The following is a 22,589-nucleotide window of genomic DNA, read 5'->3' as shown; positions in this document are numbered from 1 at the left end:
TGCCCTTAGTAACAGACTTCATTTAAAACACATTTGAAATGTTATCAGCCTTTTCTAATTATCTCAACAACTGTCATAATATATTAATCATACTTCTAACAACAATATGGACAGCAGTCTTCATACAGCAATATAACAGTAACAATGACTGTCACATGAATAATTATAATTTAAAACTTTAAATAATAACAGTACTTAAATGAACAGCATTATGCACCTGTTGTATTTTAATCCAGGCTGATAACAACAGGGTAAAACCACTGCTGGGTGATCAGAAAAGGCTCCAGGATTAATAAATCCTGACTGTTAGCCTGGTCAGGAGCAGGCTAGCTGTTAGCCTGGCTGTTAGCCTGGTCGGGAGCAGGCTAGCTGTACAGAATAAATCTCCATGGTGATTTATGTGCCTCCACTTTCGTGAAACCGAGTCAAGGCTTAAATCATCCAGGATAACTGATAAATCCCGGCTTAATCCCTTATCTTGGTTTTGTGAAACAGGCCCCTGGTCTAAAGTCAATAACGCAGCATTTCATTGTTATTGAAACAGCAAATTAGTCAAATGCTCCTAGGCTCGTGCACAACGTGCACACTATGCTTGTTACACACACAGGGACGCACAGCAGCACACACACATGCAGAAGATTACAAATAAAAATATTACGGTGTAAATCCTCCATCATAATAGCAATGCTCCAAGGTCCAAACGCGCCTGGCTTTTAAAGGGAATGGGAGATGATCTCTGATTGGTTGATTGCATGTTACGCCCAAAACACACCTCTGATTAATGAAGACACTAAGTACAACCCTTCACACCGTGCGATTAGATTGTTAAAATAGAGCCCAAAGTCTGTAATAATCATTAGGAAATTGTACTTAAAAGTAAAAGTACTTAATGCAGAAACATCCTCACATTTCCATCCATCCTTTCTCTCTATTTACTGTCAGGTCCACCAAAAAAACTCATACATGTCACTGATAAGTTGCATCTCTCTTTTGAAATGAGCTATCATATTTGACAAATCTAGATCAAATATTTTGTTTTTGTCTTTTTCAAATTTCCCTGGTAATCCTGAAAAAGAAGAGGTGCAATATATATCCATATTTGAAGGTAATGAGAAGGTTTAGGAGGCAGATAAATGGAAGTTAAACTTAAAAAGAGCACATTTAAGCCTAGGACTGAAAGGGTTAAAGGCAAGTGTCTTTATTAATTATTTTCACTGAGCATATTGTAGCTGAGATCAAGTTCTTTCAATACAAAGGCTGAAGAATTAAATATTGAATCAGAATCAGCTTTATTGGCCAGGTTTGCGCAAACAAACACGGAATTTGACTCTGGTTAATCTTTGCTCTCAAAGTACAACACTCACTTAACATATAAAGAATAAAAACAGAAAGGACGCTAAGAATATAAAAAAAACCTGTTAATTATACAGAATAACAATACAATAGAATTTACAAATTTACAAAAATGTCGCTGCTGTTCAAATTTGTGTGTTGTAAGAAGCAAATACGAAAAATATTTGCAGAAAAAACAGTCTTATGTTATCTTATCGGATTCTTATCATTATGTCTTCCTTTGGAGAAATTTGTCTTGGGCATTCGAGAGAACACAGATGACAGCACACATCCTGTTTACACACCACATATCAGGATACATGTACAAACAAACTACAGTTGACATTCAGTAACACACACAGATCCATATACTCGGAACATACACACCAAGAATATTGCATGATACCCTGCAGTATACACCAATATAATGCACACTCCCCCTGAGTAAAAAGTCTCAGTACATCGAACATCACCAGTAAATACACATGTATTACATTAAATGAAAGTGAATCTAGAAAATCAAATGGTTGATCTACTCAGTGACTGACAGGAGAGATGATCAGAGGGGCAGAGTTTTTACCACCATAGTTAGGACTGGGACTGAAGTATGGGTAGAGTTTCTCAGTGAAGGAGCAGCCAGTAAAGGAGTAGATAAGAGCTGCAGCATCAACGTCATAAAAGGAGACCAGACCCTCCTCATAATCCACAAACACCCCCACCTTCTGAGGCCGAGACTTCAGAGAGAGAAGGACTGCAGTGTCAGCAAGAGCGTAGTACTCATTGTCATTACCCAACCATATCGTCCAGTAACCATCTTGAGGAGTCGGTAGAGTTTCTTTCTTCCTGTTGACCGACTCTCTGACCACTCCTAAAGTCCACGCAGTCTTCCCTTTAACCTGAACCTCGTAATAAAATCTTCCTGAAGAGAAACTCTGTTACATAGTTAAAGAATCTCTTTGGATTGTTTGGGAAATACTTCCACATATCACTATCATGTACTTGTTTCCCATCGTCAGACAGGATGAGATCAGGATGTGCTGTGTCAGGATCAAGAGTCACATCCACTTCAGACTGTTGGACCCTCTTCAGCTCGACCCGAAACACCTGCTTCATCTGTTCACTGAGCGTCTCCTCCAGCTGAGTCACAGCTCTCCTCACAAACCCCTCATATGAAGGTGGACAGATGTTGACTTCTGTCCAGTCCTTGGTGGGTGGAACAGCATTCAGGGAGGTGAAGCTCTGGAGGAGGTGTTGGTGGTCTTCAGACTGTAAGAGCTGCTCCACCTCAGTGCTTCTCTTCTGCAGCTCAGAGATTTCCTGTTCCAGCTCTGTGATGAAGACTTCAGCTGGTTGTTTTGTCATTCTCTTCTCTTGGATCATCTCAAGGAGTTCGGCCAGGCTTCTCTCAACAGACTCCTTCAGAGCAGTGAAGATCTGAACACCTTCTGATATCTCTCTGTCAGCATCTTCATCACTGAGCTCCACTGAGTGTTTGATCTCCTGAATCTTCAGTCGTCTCTTCTGGATCATCTGCTGAATTTCAGCCCCTGTCTTCCACAGCTCAGCTTTCTTTGCTTCATATTCTTCCTTCTGCGGACCAACAAGATGTTTCTTTTGGTCTGAAACCATCCAGGCCATGAAGACACACAGCAGACACAGCAGGAACATCCAGGTCCTTCTTTTGGATCCTGAGTAGACGTCACGGGGAACTTCTTTTGGTTTGGACACTTGTTGCTCTGAACTGCTGCTGCTGCTGGCTACCTGTTGAGATGACTGTCTGAACTGAGCAGCCATCTCTGAGATCAAAGTATTGACCTGCAGCTCAGGTTTTATGTTAAAAACCTCTTTACAGTTGGGACAACGACAAGGAACATCAGTATCCCAGTGTTTAGTGATGCAGGTTTTACAGAAGTTGTGTCCACATGGTGTGGTGACTGGATCAGTGAACACATCCAGACAGATGGAGCAGAGAAACTGATCTTCAGTCAGCAGACTTCTGGCAGCAGACATATCGGCACTCTGAGGATAAAAGTATAAAAGACAAAACTGTTATTATACATCTTTTTAATTAATTAAAGCATTGAAAGTGCCAGGAACCTTTGGTTTTTGAAATGATTATTATTTTTCTGCTGTGCAATCTCATTTCTGAGCTTTGGATGCTGGAAAACTCACAAATATTGGCACACATGTTCTTTTGATGGTCAAAAAGTTGGTGGGGACATTGTTCTCATCTTTAGAAACATGCATCATGTTTAAAATGTTTTTTTAGCCTAACAGGACGTCAGCCATCTTGGATTTTGTGGTTTAATTTTAGGGACACGTTTGAGGACTTTAGGATCCACAAAAACTCTAAAAATGTTGCAGTCATGTTCAAACAAGTAATTATTTCAATTGATATCACATTTGGGCGTGGTATGTCCATTAACCTTATCAACACTAACATGTAGACTGGCTGGGTTGTGCACTATGCAGGGGCGGCTCTAGAAAAATATTTATGGGGTGGCGAGAGGGGGGCAGGAATTTTTGAGGGGTGGCAACATATGGCAGACGTATATATAATGAATCTTTTACTACTTTTATCACAGTTTGATGAGAAATAGTATGTACACATTACAAAAGGGCACAGGCTGCCATTTACAAACCCATACAGACAAACTTAATCTCATGCAATCAATATCTTGCATTTGAGGTTTCATGTGAAACAGTTCATATTAGGAATAAGTGACCATACAATGAGATCTCACTTAATAGGAGATAGAAGTATGATAGAAGTAAGGGGCATTATCACAGGAAAGGCATTAAGGTAAGACACAGGTGATGAGTGGCAGATGTGTGAGAGGGGAAGCAAACAGTTTTGGACTGTGTGAGAGAGGCAGCGTTGCAGGCAGCATTTGTACAAGATTAGGAACTGTCATTGATTAGTTCTAACCATCAGACTGTGTTAACACACACTAACATTTTAGCCTGGGAGAGTATTTTTAGGTTAATTTGTTTAATTTTTTAATTTAATCTGAGCAATAGATCTAAAATACATTCTACACAAAATATAAAAACTCATCTCCCCATCTCAACACACTTTCACACTGACAACTTTCCCTAATTCTTCATATTTAAGCAAACATGAATTTTTATATTTATTTGATGTCTAAGCAATGTCTCTTAAATTTTATAAAAATGTCCGTCTTTGTCATTTGTTGTTCTTATTCATATGTAACTTAGTATATATGCAGCAACAGTTTCCATACCATGTGGACCAGCTGGACTGGAGATGGTTGGTGATGGCCCAGCTCTCTCCTTTCCCTTTCACTGTCTGAGCCCTGCACGGTATCTCGTCTCTCTCTTTCTCCCTCCTCATCTTGGTGATGCTCTCCCTCCATATCTTCACCGCTGTGGTGTTCTCCCACCTCCTCCTGTCCCTGGTCGCCTTGGCCTTGTATTCTCACTCTGTCACGTTTCTGTTACCCTTTTCTCTCAATGTTTTCCTTGATAGATGTTGAATCAATATTAGCTTTTGTAGCCTTTACACAGAACAAACGTCAGACATAAGTAACATTATATGTATAGTTAGCAAAAAAACGTTCTTCAACCTGATTTTTATCATCTCAAAATCAGCATCGCAACTATGCTAGCATTGTGTTTTCATTATAATTTCATTTCTTGATAGATAGTTAATCTGTTTTGACCTCTTTCCTCCTGTGTCTCCTTTCCTCGTGACTCCTGGCTCCCTCGCTTCGCGCCGCTCAGTTTTCCAAACAAATCAGGCTCTTGCCACTCTGGCGTCATCTCGTGCTGCATTCACTGCAGTCGGACATTGGAGAATCGCGCTCATAAATTGTCAAATTGGCCATAACTTTTAATTTGTTGCTGCCAACTAGGGTGGCAGCAGGGGTGGCAAGGCTTTCTTTTAGGGTGGCACTTGCCACCCTATGCCACCCCGGTAGATCCGCCCCTGGTACTATGTCATCGCGCAATAAGTAGGTTATTGGGGTTATGCAATATCTTAGTGGTGCAATACATAGGCTGATGGATTGTTCAATATGTCATTGTGTACTGCATAGGTTATGTGGAAATGTGTCATTTGTGCAATATGTAGGCTATTGGTGTTGTGCAATATGTTAGTTGTGCAATTCGTAGGCTATTGGTGTTGTGCAATGTGTTAGTTGTGCAATACGTAGGCTATTTGGGTTGTGCAATATGTTAGTTGTGTATTGTGTCATTTGTGCAATACGTAGGCTATTGGGGTTGCGCAATATGTTGTGCAATTCATAGGTTATTGGTGTTGTGCAATATGTTAGTTGTGCAATTCATAGGCTATTGGTGTTGTGCATTATGTTAGTTGTGCATTGTGTCATTTGTGCGATACGTAGGATAATGGGGTTGTGCAATATGTTAGTTGTGCAATTTTTAGGCTATTGGCGTTGTGCAATATGTTAGTTGTGCAATAGTTGGGCTATTTGGGTTGTGCATTATGTCAGTACATTGTGTCATTTGAGCAATATGTAGGCTATTGGGGCTGGCCAATATGTTGTGTAATATCTTATTGTGCAAGGGCTGTGCTACACAGAGAATGCAGCCGACAGGGTTGTTCCATTGAAAAATGCCAATGAAAGGAGTAGTTAATGTACTTACTCTATAGGTACCTGTCTAATGTATATGAGGGCATTACTATGTAGTTACCTGTCTAATGTATATGGAAGCATGATGTGTGTTGCATGAGAGTATGTGTTGAGAGATGCTTAGTTTCTGTATTTTGTGTTGTCTTTGGAAAGCTGTGGAACAGGTGGCTCTATAGTGCCACCTAATTAGTTTAAGCCTTAGCATTTTTGACGCCCTTAATAAACTCACGACTGTTGGCACCAACATCAAAACCTGTCTGCACTGCGAGACTATACAGCGATTTGGTCTACACGTGTAAACAGGCTCCATAGTGCCCCCTAATGTGTTGAAGGCCTTAATTTGGACATAGTTGCTCCACTAGTCCCAAAATTCAGTACACATATAGCTATCATCATTTTAAACATATTTACCATTTGCTTTCATTAGCTCTGCCCAACTGGAAGTCGGCCATTTTGAATTGTATGCGGTTTGCACGTATTTTATGCAAAATTCTTTCAAACTCCTCCTACGAGGTATATCGGATTTCTTTTAAATTTTGGTTACGATCCTCTAACGTGACCTTAAATTGCGAAAGATTAGGGAGCGAAAGAAAATCTCCTTCTCTGTCCAAAGACCTTGAGGGCCCTGTCTTGCACCCGGCGCAGCGCAAAGCCCGACGCAAGTGTCTTTGCTAGTTTAAGACCGACGCAGTTATCAGTTTCCCGTCCAGCACCCACGTTGTTTAAATAGCAAATGCACCTGCGCCCATCTGTGGCCCATGGGCGTGCTGGTCTTACAGGGAGGTGTGTTCAGGTGTATTCTGGGCGTGCTGGTCTTACAGGGAGGTGTGTTCAGGTGCATTCTGGGCGTGCTGGTCTTACAGGGAGGTGTGTTCAGGTGCATTCTGGGCGTGCTGGTCTTACAGGGAGGTGTGTTCAGGCGCATTCTGGGCGTGCTGGTCTTACAGGGAGGTGTGTTCAGGTGTATTCTGGGCGTGCTGGTCTTACAGGGAGGTGTGTTCAGGTGCATTCTGGGCGTGCTGGTCTTACAGGGAGGTGTGTTCAGGTGCATTCTGGGAGTATTGCTATCTTGAGGCAGTGGGAAGTGATGGCACCATTGACCAACAAAAACCTGGTCTAAAGTCAATAACGCAGCATTTCATTGTTATTTTAACAGAGCATTAGTAAAATGCTCCTAGGCTCGTGCACAGCGCGCACACTATGCTTGTTATACACACAGGGACGCACAGCAGCACACACACATGCCCTTTTTTCCGCCATCAGGACCAGAAGCCTAACAGTTCACATCACTGTATTATCCTAAATAACTGTAAACTGCTGAGCTGGGAAGATGTAATCAAATACAAAAACATCTGTCTGGTCTACAAAATTCTGCATAACACCGCTCCTCCTCCTTTTAATTCATTCATAATCCAGGCCAAGCTGGATAGCTGTTTACTTGGTGACTTTGGCGATGATGATTTCGGGGCTGTTTCATGTTAAACAAAAAGGATTTTACAAAAAAAAGTGGTTACATAACCTTTGAAACGAGCCTGAACTTGCATGTGAGTCATACTTAAAACGAATAGCACTACACCCCTGCTTACAAAGGCAGACAGCAGACAGTGGATTGTAAAACGTAAATCTGCCTTTATAAGCAACAGAAGATTAAATCAGACACTGTGCTCTGTTTGGACAACTCAAAGGGAAGCTAAGCTAGGCTAGGCTAGTTAGCTTTTAGCAGGCCTACTTTATCGGCTGTTAGTTTCTTTGCTCTGGATTCTGGTTTTAACTTTGAGTAAACATTTAGTGAGTGCTTTCTGTCTCCCTGTACTCACCAGTGTTAGGAGAGATTCTGCTGCCCAGTTGGATGTTTCCTAAGAGAGAAACAGAGAGACTTGTCTCGACTGCAGCTCTGCTGTGCTCAGACTAAGATTCACTTTTATTCAGGAAATGTGACGTTGCAGCTCTATTCTTTTTTTTTTTTTTAACCTTTATTTATTCAGGGAAGGTTCACTGAGAGGCAGCCTCTCTTTTGCAGGAACGCCCTGATCACATTCACACAGTTCCACATTCATACCTGGAAGCTGCCCAGTACAACCACAGTCTGATCTGCTGGCCACTGAGCAGCTCCACTGGAGCGGTTGGAGGTTAAGGGCCTTGCTCAAGGGCACCTCAGTGGTTGTAATGAGGGCAGGGGCGTCGGACTAGGGCGAAAAAGGGGACTGAGTACCCAGGGCCCTCATGTGAGGAGGGCCCAAAAAGATGCTAGAATGAATAGCTGTGGATGCGGGGAGGGGGCCATAGAAAATGCCTTTCTACAGGGCCCAGAATGTTGTGCTACGCCCCCACCCAGATTTGATCCTGTCAGTCTGGGGACTGTTGCTCCAACTCTCAGCGGAGCTCTGTGAAGGAGGCGTTACACTCTCTTTGGAAATTACCTTGGCATAACTTTAAAACAAGATGAGTTTTTGTTTCCTCTTCTTTCTTCTACATTGGACATGTACAGCAGCCAAAAGAACAGACAAGTACAAATAGACAACGCAACAAAAGTACAGGCACAGTGAAATATAGCCGAGAAAAGGGTTACTGTGAGTCAGTCCTTTCAGAGGCCGTTGCAGTTGAGTTTAGCCGACAAAAAGTGAGTGTCATGTGGTGACAACACTTAACATTAGAAAAAAGATGGTGTTTTGAGTTACTACTCCCCTGGAAACAAACACCCATTTCCTGTGTAAAAGTCCTGTGTTTTCTCCTTAACTTCTTCCGGGAAACAAACTCAGCTTCCCCGCTTTAAATCCCAATGTTTTAGGACCCACTCATTTGTCCATCCCACAGTTTAACCCTTAAAGCTTTAGTGCGTAACTTTTAGATATTAAAGGTGTTCTTGTTACGGTTTAGGGATATTTGTTTCCAGTTTGTTCATTTCTGTTGCCTTTATTGTTTATTTGTGCATGTTCCCTGTGTTTGTATATTCTGTATATTTCTGTTTAGTTATCTCCTGGTTTATAGTGCATTTTTTGGTTAATTCCTGTGTTCTGTGTTGTCTAGTTACTGTGTTTTTAGTTTATTTCATGTTTCCTGTCTGTTGTTCTGGTTTCCTGTTTTATTTTGATAGTTTGATAGTGTTTTCTGTCTTGTCTAGCTTTACTTTGTGTTTTCCCGCCTGTGTGATTATCTGATGTGCTCCACCTGTTCCCCAGCCCTGGTGTCACCTGTCTTGCGTCTTCTCCCCCTGTGTTTCCTTTGTCTGGTGTCAGATCATTTTGTGTCTTTTTGTATTCCGTTGTCCTGTCCCTGTAAGTTTGCTCCTTTTGTTTCCTGCCCGAGTTGCCGTCAGCCTGTGTTTTCCTGTTGCTTTTGTATTTTTCTCTGAGTTTCTTTGTGTGGTTTTTCCAGCCTCTGAGCTGCCGTTTTTTGTTAACCAATAAATCCCTGAACTCAAGCCATCTCCTGCCAGCCTGCCTCTCCCTGCATTTGGGTCCATTATTCCTCACTCTTCACAACAGAACGATCTGACCACCATGGACCCAGCAGTGTGGAAATTGGAGCCATTTTTTCACCCTATGGACACTGATGGTGTGCTTTTGCTGGGATTTTTTTCAGGGTATAATTGAGAAGAATCCCGCTCTGGCCAAAGCCATCATGGAGGCTCGCTGGCAGGCCACTGCAAGAGAGTGTGGCCTTCCGTACCTCTTGCTGCCCAGCGTTCCCAAGCTGACGTGCAACCCTTCTGTTCCAGAGCTGACGTGCAGCTCTCCTGTTCCCGAGCTGACGTGCAGCTCTCCTGACCCCGAGCTGGCGTGCAGCTCTCCTGACCCCGAGCTAGTTAGCAGCCTCCCTAATCCCCGGCTAGCTAGCAGCCCACCTGAATGCAAGCTGGCTAGCAACCTCCCTGAGCCCCGGCTAGCTAGCGATCCCCCTGAGTCCCTGCTAGCTAGCAACCCCCCTGATTCCCCGCTAGCTAGCATCTCCCCAGAATCCAGGCTAGCTAGCAGTCTTTCTGCTTCCCGGCTAGCTAGCAGCCTCTCAACTTCCCCGCTAGCTAGCAACCTCCCTGAATCCGGGCTAGCTAGCAACCTCCCTGAGCCCCGGTTAGCTAGCAACCTCCCTGAGCCCCGGCTAGCTAGCAACCTCCCTGAGCCCCGGCTAGCTAGCAACCTCCCTGAGCCCCAGCTAGCTAGCAGCTCCCCTGAATCCAAGCTAGCTAGCAACCCCCCTGAGCCTGGGTTAGCTAGCAGCCTCACTAGTCCCTGGCTGGCTAGCCACCCCCCTGAATCCAGGCTAGCTAGCAGCCTCTCTGAGCCCCGGCTGGCTAACAGCCTCTCTGAGCCCCGGCTAGCTAGTAGCCTTCCTGAGCCCCAGCTAGCTAGCAGCCCTCCTGAATCCAGGCTAGCTAGCAGCCTTCCCGAGCCCCGGCTAGCTAGCAACCTCCCTGAGCCCCAGCTAGCTAGCAACCCCCCTGATTCCCTGCTAGCTAGAATCTCCCCTATATCCAGGCTAGCTAGCAGCCTTCCTGAGCCCCAGCTAGCTAGCAGGTCCCCTGAATCCAAGCTAGCTAGCAACCCCCCTGAGCCTGGGTTAGCTAGCAGCCTCACTAGTCCCTGGCTGGCTAGCCACCCCCCTGAATCCTGGCTGGTGTCCAGCCCCTCTGAACTGGCTATAGCCGCCCCTGAGACCGCCCCTGAGACTTTGCCGGTCCCCGGCACCCCTGTGACCGCCCCTGAGACCGCCCTTGAGACCACCCCTAGGACTTTGCCTTTGTTCTGCCCCCCTGAGACTTTGCCTGTGGCGGTCAGGCCGACTCCTGCCCCTCGTGTCCTGTCGGCGGTCAGGCCGACTCCTGCCCCTCGTGTCCTGTCGGCGGTCTGGCCGACTCCTGCCGCTCGTGCCCTGTCGGCGGTCAGGCCGACTCCTGCCCCTCGTGCCCTGTCGGCGGTCAGGCCCACTCCTGCCCCTCGCGCCCTGTCGGCAGCCAGGCCCACTCCTGCCCCTCGTGCCCTGTCGGCGGTCAGGCCCACTCCTGCCCCTCGCGCCCTGTTGGCACCCCAGTCAACCTCTGCCCCGTCGCCTGACTCCGGCCCAGCTGACCCGTCGCCAGGCCCCGGCCCAGCTGACCCGTCGCCTGGTCCCGGCCCAGCTGCCCCTTCACCTGCCCAGCCTCCCAAGGGGCTCCGCCTTGGCCGACCTGCAAGGCCCCCGGAGGGGCGCTGCCCTCGACGTCCTGCCTGGTCGCCTGAGTACCCTCGACGTCCAGTATGGCCACCTGAGAGATTCTGCCTTCGTCGCCGGTGGCCAGAAGGTTTCTGCCTCCGTCGCAGGCCGCCAGAGGGATTCTGCCTTCGTCGCCGGTGGCCAGAAGGTTTCTGCCTTCGTCACCAACCACCTGAGGGCATCTGCCTTCGTCGCCGGTGGCCAGAAGGTTTCTGCCTTCGTCGCAGGCCGCCTGAAGGTTTCTGCCTTCGTTGCTGCTCTCAGTCCCCTGTCGCCGAGGCCTCTCAGTCCCCTGTCGCCGAGGCCTCTCTGCCCGCTGTCGCCGAGGCCTCTCTGCCCCCTGTCGCTGAGGTCTCCCTGTGCTCTGTTCCCTGTGCCCCAGTGACTCTCTGTTCCCCGTCCCGGGTGGCCCCGCTCTGTGTTCCCCCGAGTGGCCCCGCTCTGTGTTCCCCCGAGTGGCCCCGCTCTGTTTCCCCTCTGTTTCCCCCGAGTGGCCCCGCTCTGTTTCCCCCGAGACTCTCTGTTCCCTGTCCCGAGTGGCCCCTCTGTTTCCCCCAGGCCTCACCGGCCCTCTGTTCCCTGTGCCCCAGTGACTTTCTGTTCCCTGTGTGCCAGTGATTTTCTGTTCCCTGTGTGCCAGTGATTTTCTGCTCCCTGGTCCCCAGCGACTTTCTGCCTCCCCCGAACTCTCTTTCGCCCTCCCTGGGTTGTTTTTAGTTTATTTTTTGGACGTCTGGTATCCGCCCTTGAGGGGGGGCTCTGTTACGGTTTAGGGATATTTGTTTCCAGTTTGTTCATTTCTGTTGTCTTTATTGTTTATTTGTGCATGTTCCCTGTGTTTGTATATTCTGTATATTTCTGTTTAGTTATCTCCTGGTTTATAGTGCATTTTTTGGTTAATTCCTGTGTTCTGTGTTGTCTAGTTACTGTGTTTAGTTTATTTCATGTTTCCTGTCTGTTGTTCTGGTTTCCTGTTTTATTTTGATAGTTTGATAGTGTTTTCTGTCTTGTCTAGCTTTACTTTGTGTTTTCCCGCCTGTGTGATTATCTGATGTGCTCCACCTGTTCCCCAGCCCTGGTGTCACCTGTCTTGCGTCTTCTCGTTACCTAGTTTATTTAGCCCCTGTGTTTCCTTTTTCTGGTGTCAGATCGTTTTGTGTCTTTTTGTATTCCGTTGTCCTGTCCCTGTAAGTTTGCTCCTTTTGTTTCCTGCCCGAGTTGCCGTCAGCCTGTGTTTTCCTGTTGCTTTTGTATTTTTCTCTGAGTTTCTTTGTGTGGTTTTTCCAGCCTGAGCTGCCGTTTTTTTGTTAACCAATAAATCCCTGAACTCAAGCCATCTCCTGCCTGCCTGCCTCTCCCTGCATTTGGGTCCATTATTCCTCACTCTTCACAACAGTTCTTTTTTTATTCTATGTATACTGTTACATAACCTTTGAGCTTAGGTTGTACTGACAATCATTTGTTTATGAAGCTAGTATCTATTTTTAGTTTGAATATATATGAACACAGCGAAGAGAAGGCAGTGTGGTCATTCTGTGAAAGCAAAGCGCTGCATTAAAATGTCGTCCACGTCTCGGCATTACAGCACGTGTCATCACCTCGCAGGATGATTACATGAACTGACACTAATGATTCTTGTCGGACAGAATTACAAATAAAGCAAATGCAAATCACACATCGCACAGCGCTGCTCTGCTGCGGCGTTTCATGCTGTCTGATCACGGCTCCTCTCTGATCATATTTCAGCTCTTTGCCATCATCATCTTTATCATCTTTGTCATCGCGTCTCTGCACACGCTGTCTTCATCTGTCGTCACTGTGGGATCACAGCAGGAGCTTCAATCTGAAATATTGGGAGCAGAAAAGCAACAACAGACTGCAAAACCCTTTGCCAAGACGGCACAGTCCTCAAAGTGTGTCCATGTTAAAGGATAAGGCTGAGGATTTATAATATTTCACTTATCTTCAACAAATCTCATTTGCAAACCCAAACCAACGAATTTCTTTTAACATTGTTTGACTTACTGTCTGGGGCTCTCAGCTACAAGCCATATATCTATAGACCTGTATATTATACATTTTCAACCTCTTTAGCATTGTGATCCATATTTATCAATGTTAAACTGGCTGCGTTTCTACCACTACTTCGTCTCATTGTTATTGACTCTAAAATTCAATCCAAATTTATTTATTATCAAATCATAACAAGAGTTATCTCAAGACACTTTACAGATAGAGTAGGTCTAAACCACACACATAATTTACAAAGACCCAACAATTCTTGTAATTCCCCCAAGAGCAAGCATTTAGTGCGACAGTGGCGAGGACGAACTCTCTTTTAGGGAGAAACCTGGGACAGACCCAGGCTCTTGGTGGGCGGTGTCTGACGGTGCCAGTTGGGGGTGTGATGAACAGTGGCAATAATAGTCACAAAGATAATGGAACTATGATTAGGAATTATAGTTGTAGCAGTTCATGGTGTAGCAGAGTACTGCAGGGCACTGCAGGGTGTAGCAAGGCACTGCAGGTCTCCTTTAGCGTCAGATCTAAACACACTTTATCTAAACAAGCTGGGTCGAGACTATTGGCGTCACTTTTGACGCAGTTAGGTTAAGGAAAAGATGGTGGGTGGGCTTATAAACGCGGGACAAGAATGGGACAGTTGGGTTTCGGAAAAGTTTGTGGGTTAGGGTTATAAAATCAACGTTTCACTACCATTGTCACTCTTTATAGTACATCTTCAAGCGTCACATAGCTGTTAAAATAACAATGCTCTGCCCAGTGCGTTCCATATACGTGCTGAGGGGTGCTTTTTGGGTCGTATCTGACGCGGAGAGCCACTGCCCAAGCGTCAGTCAGTGTTTGACGAGTCGGGAGTGAGAACGGCTTGGTCACGTCAGGCAACGCATTCTCATGAGCAGGTTTGTATGATATTGCACAAAATTATTGCTGGTCACGTAACAGTTAAGTTTAGCCAAAAAATGTGGCGGTTATGTGGGTGTGACAGCGGCGAGGACAGTTTTAGACACGAAAACGACTAGTTAAGATTTTTTTTTTAATTGTGGTTTGGGTTAAAACACCATTCCTTAAGTAGTACTCCCGGGACACGAACACCCGTCATTTTCGCCGTCTTGTACAAGGTGCTCCAGTCACAATGACTACTGCCACTAGCGGTCGCGTAAAATACCTATGAATTACAGTGCTTTTCATAGCTATATGTACGAATGCTTCATTAGTACAGCCTGTGCACGGTAAAAGTTTGTTACAACATCCCCAGATATGATAGATGTGTATACTTATGTATATATATTTCTACATTATAAATCTAGTCTTTACAATCCTTTTCTACTCATTGATTCATCTAGGTTTTTCACCTCACACTTGCATTGGTTGTGAGCCTTGAGCTTTATAACGGTTTAAAAAACAGTCAGATAAATGCTAAAATTAGCATGTTACGTTATGTTAGCACTAACCTCAAACCTCTAGTTAAACTTCCAACTTTAAACTTACGTAATGCATTGAAGAAAATGTAGTTAGCAGCCAGAAATCACAGGAATGTTAAACGACAATGAACTATAGTATCATGTATATCTATAGTCAATCACATAATTATATTTTATAGGCCTTCATAAAATACAGTATGTCACCAGGAGGTTTTCTTCCTGATAAGTTAATAAAGATTTCCCTCGACAGCAGCAATGCTTTTTATTGTGTTCTTAATCCGTCTGTTTATACAAAGGTCACTGATATTTGACTTTCTCTTGTGTTATCTTTGTAGAATCCGAAATTGTGTGCGTAGCAGCTGTAATTAACAGCTCAGTTTCCAGTTTATTTGACATGTTTAAAGTGTCACCAGCTGCTCTTTACATACTGTTTTACTGCTTCACTGTTTGAACAACTTATTTCATATTCATTCTCTCCACCACCTGAGGCTACATTTTTGAAAGTCAGCGCTCAGCTTCAAACAGCAATGTTAGAAACAACAGACAAAGCCAGAAATCTTGGTGTAGTCATGGACTCAGACCTGAATTTTAACAGCCACATTAAGACAATTACAAAGTCAGCCTATTACCACCTTAAGAATATATCAAGGTTTAAAGGATTTTTTTATGTCTCCGCAGGATTTGGAAAAACTTGTCCATGCTTTTGTCTTCAGTAGACTAGACTACTGTAACGGAGTCTTTACAGGTCTCCCTAAAAAATCACTCAGACAGCTGCAGCTGATTCAGAACGCTGCTGCTCCAGTCCTCACTAAGACCAAGAAAGTGGATCACATCAGTCCAGTTCTGAAGTCTCTACACTGGCTTCCAGTGCATCAAAGAATTGATTTCAAAATACTTCTGTTGGTTTATAAATCACTAAACGGTTTAGGGCCAAAATACATTTCTGATCTGCTGCTACACTATGACCCACCCAGACCTCTCAGGTGGTCTGGGACAGGTCTGCTTGTTGTCCCCAGAGTCAGAACTAAACAGGGGGAAGCAGCGTTCAGTTTTTATGCTCCACATATCTGGAACAAACTCCCAGAAAACTGCAGGTCTGCTGCAACTCTCAGTTCTTTTAAATTAAGGCTGAAGACCTTTCTTTTTGATGTTGCCTTTCTTTAATTTCTTATACTGCACTGTGAATTTTATTCGTTTTTTAACTGCTCTTTAATGTTTTATGTAAAGCACTTTGAATTGCCCTGTTGCTGAAATGTGCCATATAAATAACATTGCCTTGCCTTGCCTTGCCTTAGATTTATTTCGCTACATTTTGGTTTTGAGTTTTGAGCCAAAAGTGACCAAAATGGGTCAGAAGTGTTTCCAAATGTCTCTGGTTTAGGGGCTCGGAAACACCAGAGCAGGTGGAATGAGAGGGGGAAATGTCAGAGCAGGGGGAATGAGAGGGGGAAATGTCAGAGCAGGGGGAATGAGAGGAGGAAATGTCAGAGCAGGGGGAATGAGAGGAGGAAATGCCAGAGCAGGGGGAATGAGAGGGGGAAACGTAGCAGAAGATCCGGTAACATGGTGACATTATAAATGATTGGGCTGGTCCAGTAACATTAAGATGTTGATGTTCCTGCAGATTGGAGTGGAGAGCTAGACTTCTCCACCTTCCTGAGCATCATGCACCGGCAGCTCCAGCAGGAGGCGCCGCAGGACGAGATCCTGGAGGCCATGAGGATGGCCGACAAAGAGCAGAAAGGATTCATCCTCGCCTCCGAGCTGCGGGCCAAACTCACCGGGCTGGGAGAGAAGCTGACTCATCGAGAGGGTAAGAAGCCATCGGCGGATTCTTACACACCTAAACACATGGTTGGTCTGCACACACCTAGTCTCGCACCTCCTTCCTCCACAGCGCTGCGGAGGAAGGTCTGGCAATGCGAGAACGTGAACGTTAGCACACTCCAAATGTAGCAAACTGTCACTGCAGCTATAACAACACAAAGCAAATTATAAATGCACTGCAACAATGATGCTGAACACATAAATGTAATTTATTTGACAACAAAGTCCTAATAATATCAACTTACCCGGAGGAGCGTCAAGTAAATTCTGCCAACAGTCTCTGAAACATTTGACAAGGCTTCTTCATAGTCTTCATGTAGTTTAACAGCAGTTGGCATCCATAAGTGTTGCATTACCGCCATCTACTGGAGAGCGCTGGGATCGTCACTTGAGACACAAATTGTTTGTGACAACAACGGCGCGGAAAAACTGTCCCCAAAGTATCCACACAAATAGGAGATTTACACATATACTTACATTGAAAAATACTAAGTTAATTTACAAATGATGAAATACGAGTTACAAATTAGATGCACAGACACAGATACGCATTTGCGGATACAAATCGCTCTGCATTCATTTGTGAATTGTGTTTTACAAGTTGCAAATACTTATGAGACTGTTTTAGCACCATAGTTTTCCCCCATGGCACAAACGGAAATTACGTTTTAGTGGGCATTCCCAGGAATGCTGACTAACTCTATACAGACACTAAAGGGTGATTTTTGCGTCGGTATCTGACGATAAGAGACACTGACCAAGCATTAGTATTGGATGAGTTGGGAGTGAGAATGGGTTGTATATATATTGACGTCCACATAGGGTTACATTGCAGCCCGGTTTGCTGCTTTTGGCTGCAGGGCTCTCGCTCAAAACTGAACCAATTTAACCCATTAGTCACAAAAAACAAGGGGAAACAGGGGCCAGGTTGAAAAATATCAATATTCCTCTTTATAATAAGTTTTCAAGTTAAAGAACTTTTCTAGAAACGAGTGCCTGTGTGTAAAAGAAAGAAGTTGCAGGAGCACTTCTGGTATCCTTTTAACCACCGGTGCTCATGGAAGGGAATACAATTCACAAAAAGGAAGAAGAATTATGACCAATTTTGACCCTGAGGAAGAACATGTTGGTGTATTTTTTATGTCTAGCCCCATTTATTATTATTAAAGGCCTTTTATCACTTTTTGTAACCAACCTTGAGTGCCTGGATTTGATTTTTTTTATGACTTTTTGGTCATAATTCTTCTCCCTTTTTGTGGAGTGCCTGTGTGTGTTGAAACAGAATAAAGCAGATTGTTTCCACTTTCTCTCCTGAAAGCCCTCTCTGCCCACACAGGTGTTGTCACTTGTTCTGTCTGATTAGACCTTTGCTCAGGTGGAAGTGTGGCGCAATGCTGGGATTACACAAGGTCACCAAACTTCACAAATCATTAACAAAGATAAAAGTATAACTTACACTTACATAGAGAGGTGCAACAAAGTACCAGAGGTCTTTGATCTATGTTTGCTTTGTAAAACGTGCAGTTTTTCCATTTAACCCTTGTGTTGTCTTCCCGTCGACCAACAAGCAAGTTTTTCTGGGTCAAAATTCATGATGAAAAACTGTCTTGTTAAGTCACATCCGTAATGCTGCGTTCCTATAAGTGATGATTGTAGGAGATGGTGTAACGTGAAAGGGTGTAGGTTGAGAGAGAGCTAGCAGTTAGTCGGTTAGCTCAAAGAGTCGACAGACAACTCAACAGAGATTCTACACTGATACTTCATTCTTGCTTACGTTTCAATTTGGGTTCTAATCTGCGACCAACTTCTTCTCTGGGGACTACCAACGTTAAACTACACAACCGTCTCCTGCTCTCCCTCTGACAGATCAGATAGAGACTCAGACAAAGGAGGGAGTCTGGACAACCTCCTCTGATTGGCCAACACTACGTTTCTGTTAACCCTTTCATTGACTGGGTTACTACTACTGTACACAGGGAACATACTACTACTACTAATGCTGTATACAGGGAACATACTACTACTACTACTGCTGTATACAGGGAACATACTACTACTACTACTGCTGTATACAGGGAACATACTACTACTGCTGCTGTATACAGGGAACATACTACTACTACTACTGCTGTATACAGGGAACATACTACTACTGCTGCTGTATACAGGGAACATACTACTACTACTGCTGTATACAGGGAACATACTACTACTGCTGCTGTATACAGGGAACATACTACTACTACTACTGCTGTATACAGGGAAAATACTACTACTACTACTACTGCTGTATACAGGGAACATACTACTACTACTGCTGTATACAGGGAAAATACTACTACTACTACTGTACACAGGGAAAATACTACTACTGCTGCTGTATACAGGGAAAATACTACTCCTACTACTACTACTGCTGTATACAGGGAAAATACTACTACTACTGCTGTACACAGGGAACATACTACTACTACTGCTGTATACAGGGAAAATACTACTACTACTACTGCTGTATACAGGGAAAATACTACTACTACTACTGCTGTATACAGGGAACATACTACTACTGCTGCTGTATACAGGGAAAATACTACTACTACTACTGCTGTATACAGGGAACATACTACTACTACTGCTGTATACAGGGAAAATACTACTACTACTACTACTGCTGTATACAGGGAAAATACTACTACTACTGCTGTACACAGGGAACATACTACTACTACTGCTGTACACAGGGAAAATACTACTACTACTACTGTACACAGGGAAAATACTACTACTGCTGCTGTATACAGGGAAAATACTACTCCTACTACTGTACACAGGGAAAATACTACTACTGCTGCTGTATACAGGGAAAATACTACTACTACTACTACTGCTGTATACAGGGAACATACTACTACTACTGCTGTATACAGGGAAAATACTACTACTACTACTGCTGTATACAGGGAAAATACTACTACTACTGCTGTACACAGGGAAAATACTACTACTACTACTGCTGTATACAGGGAAAATACTACTACTACTGCTGTACACAGGGAACATACTACTACTACTACTGCTGTATACAGGGAAAATACTACTACTACTGCTGTACACAGGGAACATACTACTACTACTACTGCTGTATACAGGGAAAATACTACTACTACTGCTGTACACAGGGAACATACTACTACTACTACTACTGCTGTACACAGGGAACATACTACTACTACTGCTGTACACAGGGAACATACTACTACTACTACTGCTGTACACAGGGAACATACTACTACTACTGGGTTACAGGTGGATAGCATCGGCGACAGCCACACAGGATATTAAACCTGTTTGAAGCCCTTTGAACCTGTAATTGTTTGTCCTCTGTCACTAACAGACAAGATCGCAAACTCTAACTTGAAGCACATTTTTAGGGGGGCTGAGATGAAATGTAGGGTCTAAAATCGCCAATGCATCATAGTAACAAAGGAAGGCTCCACCTTATAGTGCTACTAAGCATTGCAGTTATAATTCTCTGTTAGAATGGGAAACGTTCCCATGTTTATGAGAGTTGGCCGTGTGGGTTTTAAAAATGGTGTGAATTAACAATACGGCATCATATTCAATAAAGAGGCAAAGTCCCTCCAGTTCCGTTGGACCAACATGGGAACATATTCTTAAAAAATATGTACGGTAGTGAACATAGAGAGAAATAAAAAAATACCTGATGTGTTTTATCCAGCGTCTTTTTTTTGTCTTTTAAAGAAGAAGCAAGTGAGTAACGTTACATCCCGTTACCAAACACACAGACATCGTAGCTTCAGAAAGACGTCACTTAGAGACTTTAGTGTCATCTTTCTAATAATGTATTTTCAAAGTCTGATACTTCAACAGCTTTACGACGAACTGAGACTTTCTTCACTTAGAAAATGATCTTTTAAACTGACAAACATCATGTGTTTAATTCGAAGCTCAGTTCAAGTGGGATCAAAACATAATTTGTCTTTCCAGTTAACTACCGGGCAGATTTTGTCTCTCGAAATAACGTCCCATGGTGGTCCATTGGAGGGGGAGGGACTTCGCCTCTCTATACGTTTAGGTATAATGGCTTTAAATGACGGACTAACGAGTTAAAGACATTTTTTTGGTTTTAAGCCTCTCCTGTATTGTTACGCACCAAGTTATCAGAGCTTTCAGTAAATTATTTAGTTCTAACTTGCATGATGATGTGAACTCTGTTACTGTAAAATGACTTTAACGCAGCATCTGTGTGGCCGTAGCATTAATGCCTCTACAGGTGAACGTACCAAGAAATGTATTTATTTAATCCCTATAACTGAAATGGCTCCTTCAACATACTTTGACTGACAGCCGTGTCTCTCTGTTGTCAGTGGACGAGCTGCTGAAGGAGGCGGGTGTCGGAACTGACGGGCGGGTCCACTGTGAGCAGTTTGCTAAAGCGGTGACTCGCTTCCCTGCAAAGCGCTGACGTCACAAACGGCATCATCACCGAGCTGCTACTCGACCCTTTTTAGTGCATCGAGAACGACGTGAATTACTGTTTTGTTGGGTTAAAGTGGCTATATGTAACTTTCAGTTTGTAATTGTTTTTATTACGTTGGAATGTTTAATTAATTTGGGATGTTGCCTTAGGCCTATGTGTTTCAAGCCTGCTACTGATTGATTGACTGAAGTGTAAGTGGAGGAAGGCTGTCAGTTGTGTTCATACCTAACTATGTATTCCTAAATTTTATTTTTTGTGTGTGTGTGTGTGTGTGTGTAGGGGAGGGGTACCTACTTATATGCCTGTGTGTCTTAAATGTGCTGCACTTTGACCATACAAATTTCCCAAATCTGGGATAATAAGTAATATAAGTATACTTTGATTTTCTTTTTTGGTAAATCTTTAGCTACATCAATTCAAAGGGTGAAGGCAGAGTAAACAGTACGTTTTTTTTAACTTTACAAACGGAGCTCCATCACGTTCTGCGTCACATGGTCAACCCTAACCTTCAGGAAGTGAAGTAACATCTGATTTTTACCCAAACCACTATCTTTTTCTGAACATAGCAATTTAAAACCGTGATCGTTACCTTCTCTGGTTAAGATATGAGGACGGTAGTCTCACATTGCCAGACCTTCCTCCACAGCGCTGCAGATACATATGTATATCATTGTTAAAAATGTCTCCAAATAGTGTTAAATAGAGTTTCCTATGTCTGCGTCCACGTTGTCAACATAAGACGTGGCATTAGTGCTCCTTTTGTACCATAATTGTTAATTAATTACCAAAATTGGTGGGTTTTTGTTACGTTACACACAAAGCTAACTGGCTATAGTTAGCCTGTACGTATGCTAGCGGAATTAGCTAACGTTGCGTAGCCAGCCAGCTACTTCGGCAGTAGTTCCGGCGAGCTAACCACGGCAGCTAACACATCCACAAGCGTCTCTATTTCAAACATCACTGCAGATTGACTGCTTTTAGCAGCAGAGGTTGATTGTGGGCGACAATACTGTCGTGGTTAGCTCGCCGAAACTACTGCCGATTGCCGAAGTAGCTGGCTGGCTACGCAACGTTAGCTAATGTTAGCTAATTGACAAGCGGGCAGAGACCGGCCGTCACGGCCTCGAAACACTACCGGCCCACCGGGAAAAGTCCTGTCTCTCCCGATTGCCACTCTGCTACTGGTTAAGTGTATTATTTACATTGCAATATAAATGAAAACATAACTTAATTTATTAATATCAGGGAACATGCCTGCCACACTCGCAGTTACCCGGTAACTAGACCACCAACTACCACTGACCTGACGGAGCTCCACGACCGGCAGCATGGTGCTCTGTACCCAGCGTCATGTTTTCTGGGGTAACTGAACCACCAACTACCGCTTACCTGAAGCACCACGACCGGCGAGAGCTCGCGATGAAATGTGAATCAGAATCAGAAATACTTTAATAATCCCAGGGGGAAATTATTTTTTGTTACCACTCAGGTATAAACAACATATACAACAGCTAGAGCAGGAACAGGCAGCATGCAGCTTTCGCGCATGCGCACTTAAAACTCTCTCTTAACTCTTGCAGACAGATACAGCATGACATGAGGAGAGGAGAGGGGAAAAAAAGCAACTCTCAGACTATCCTCATAAAGAATAAGAACAGTGTGGGAACAGGAAAAAACACC

The 22,589-nt window shown here is 44.0% G+C and overlaps 3 protein-coding genes and 1 pseudogene across 3 annotated transcripts in view; 2 read left to right on the top strand and 2 right to left on the bottom strand.

The window, feature by feature from the left end:
- calml4b (calmodulin-like 4b) overlaps positions 1-21,172 on the top strand; it is a 70,909-nt gene extending 49,737 nt beyond the window's left edge. The window contains exons 4-5 of the mRNA XM_031306672.2: positions 16,206-16,394; positions 20,797-21,172. Coding sequence (XP_031162532.1) covers positions 16,206-16,394; positions 20,797-20,894 — 287 coding nt within the window. The 3' untranslated portion in view covers positions 20,895-21,172. The remainder of the gene's footprint in view (positions 1-16,205; positions 16,395-20,796) is intronic.
- LOC116036403 (NLR family CARD domain-containing protein 3-like) overlaps positions 1-22,589 on the top strand; it is a 1,020,880-nt gene that overhangs the window by 561,959 nt on the left and 436,332 nt on the right. The window lies entirely within an intron of this gene.
- The window catches only part of LOC116054917 (E3 ubiquitin-protein ligase TRIM39-like), a 40,307-nt gene that overhangs the window by 16,637 nt on the left and 1,081 nt on the right, over positions 1-22,589 (bottom strand). The window lies entirely within an intron of this gene.
- Positions 1,864-7,888, bottom strand: LOC116054918 (annotated as a pseudogene).

Source organism: Sander lucioperca, chromosome 7 (genome assembly GCF_008315115.2).
Source record: "Sander lucioperca isolate FBNREF2018 chromosome 7, SLUC_FBN_1.2, whole genome shotgun sequence".
In the NCBI taxonomy this organism is placed as follows: domain Eukaryota; kingdom Metazoa; phylum Chordata; class Actinopteri; order Perciformes; family Percidae; genus Sander; species Sander lucioperca.
This window is presented reverse-complemented; position numbering and strand designations above follow the sequence as displayed.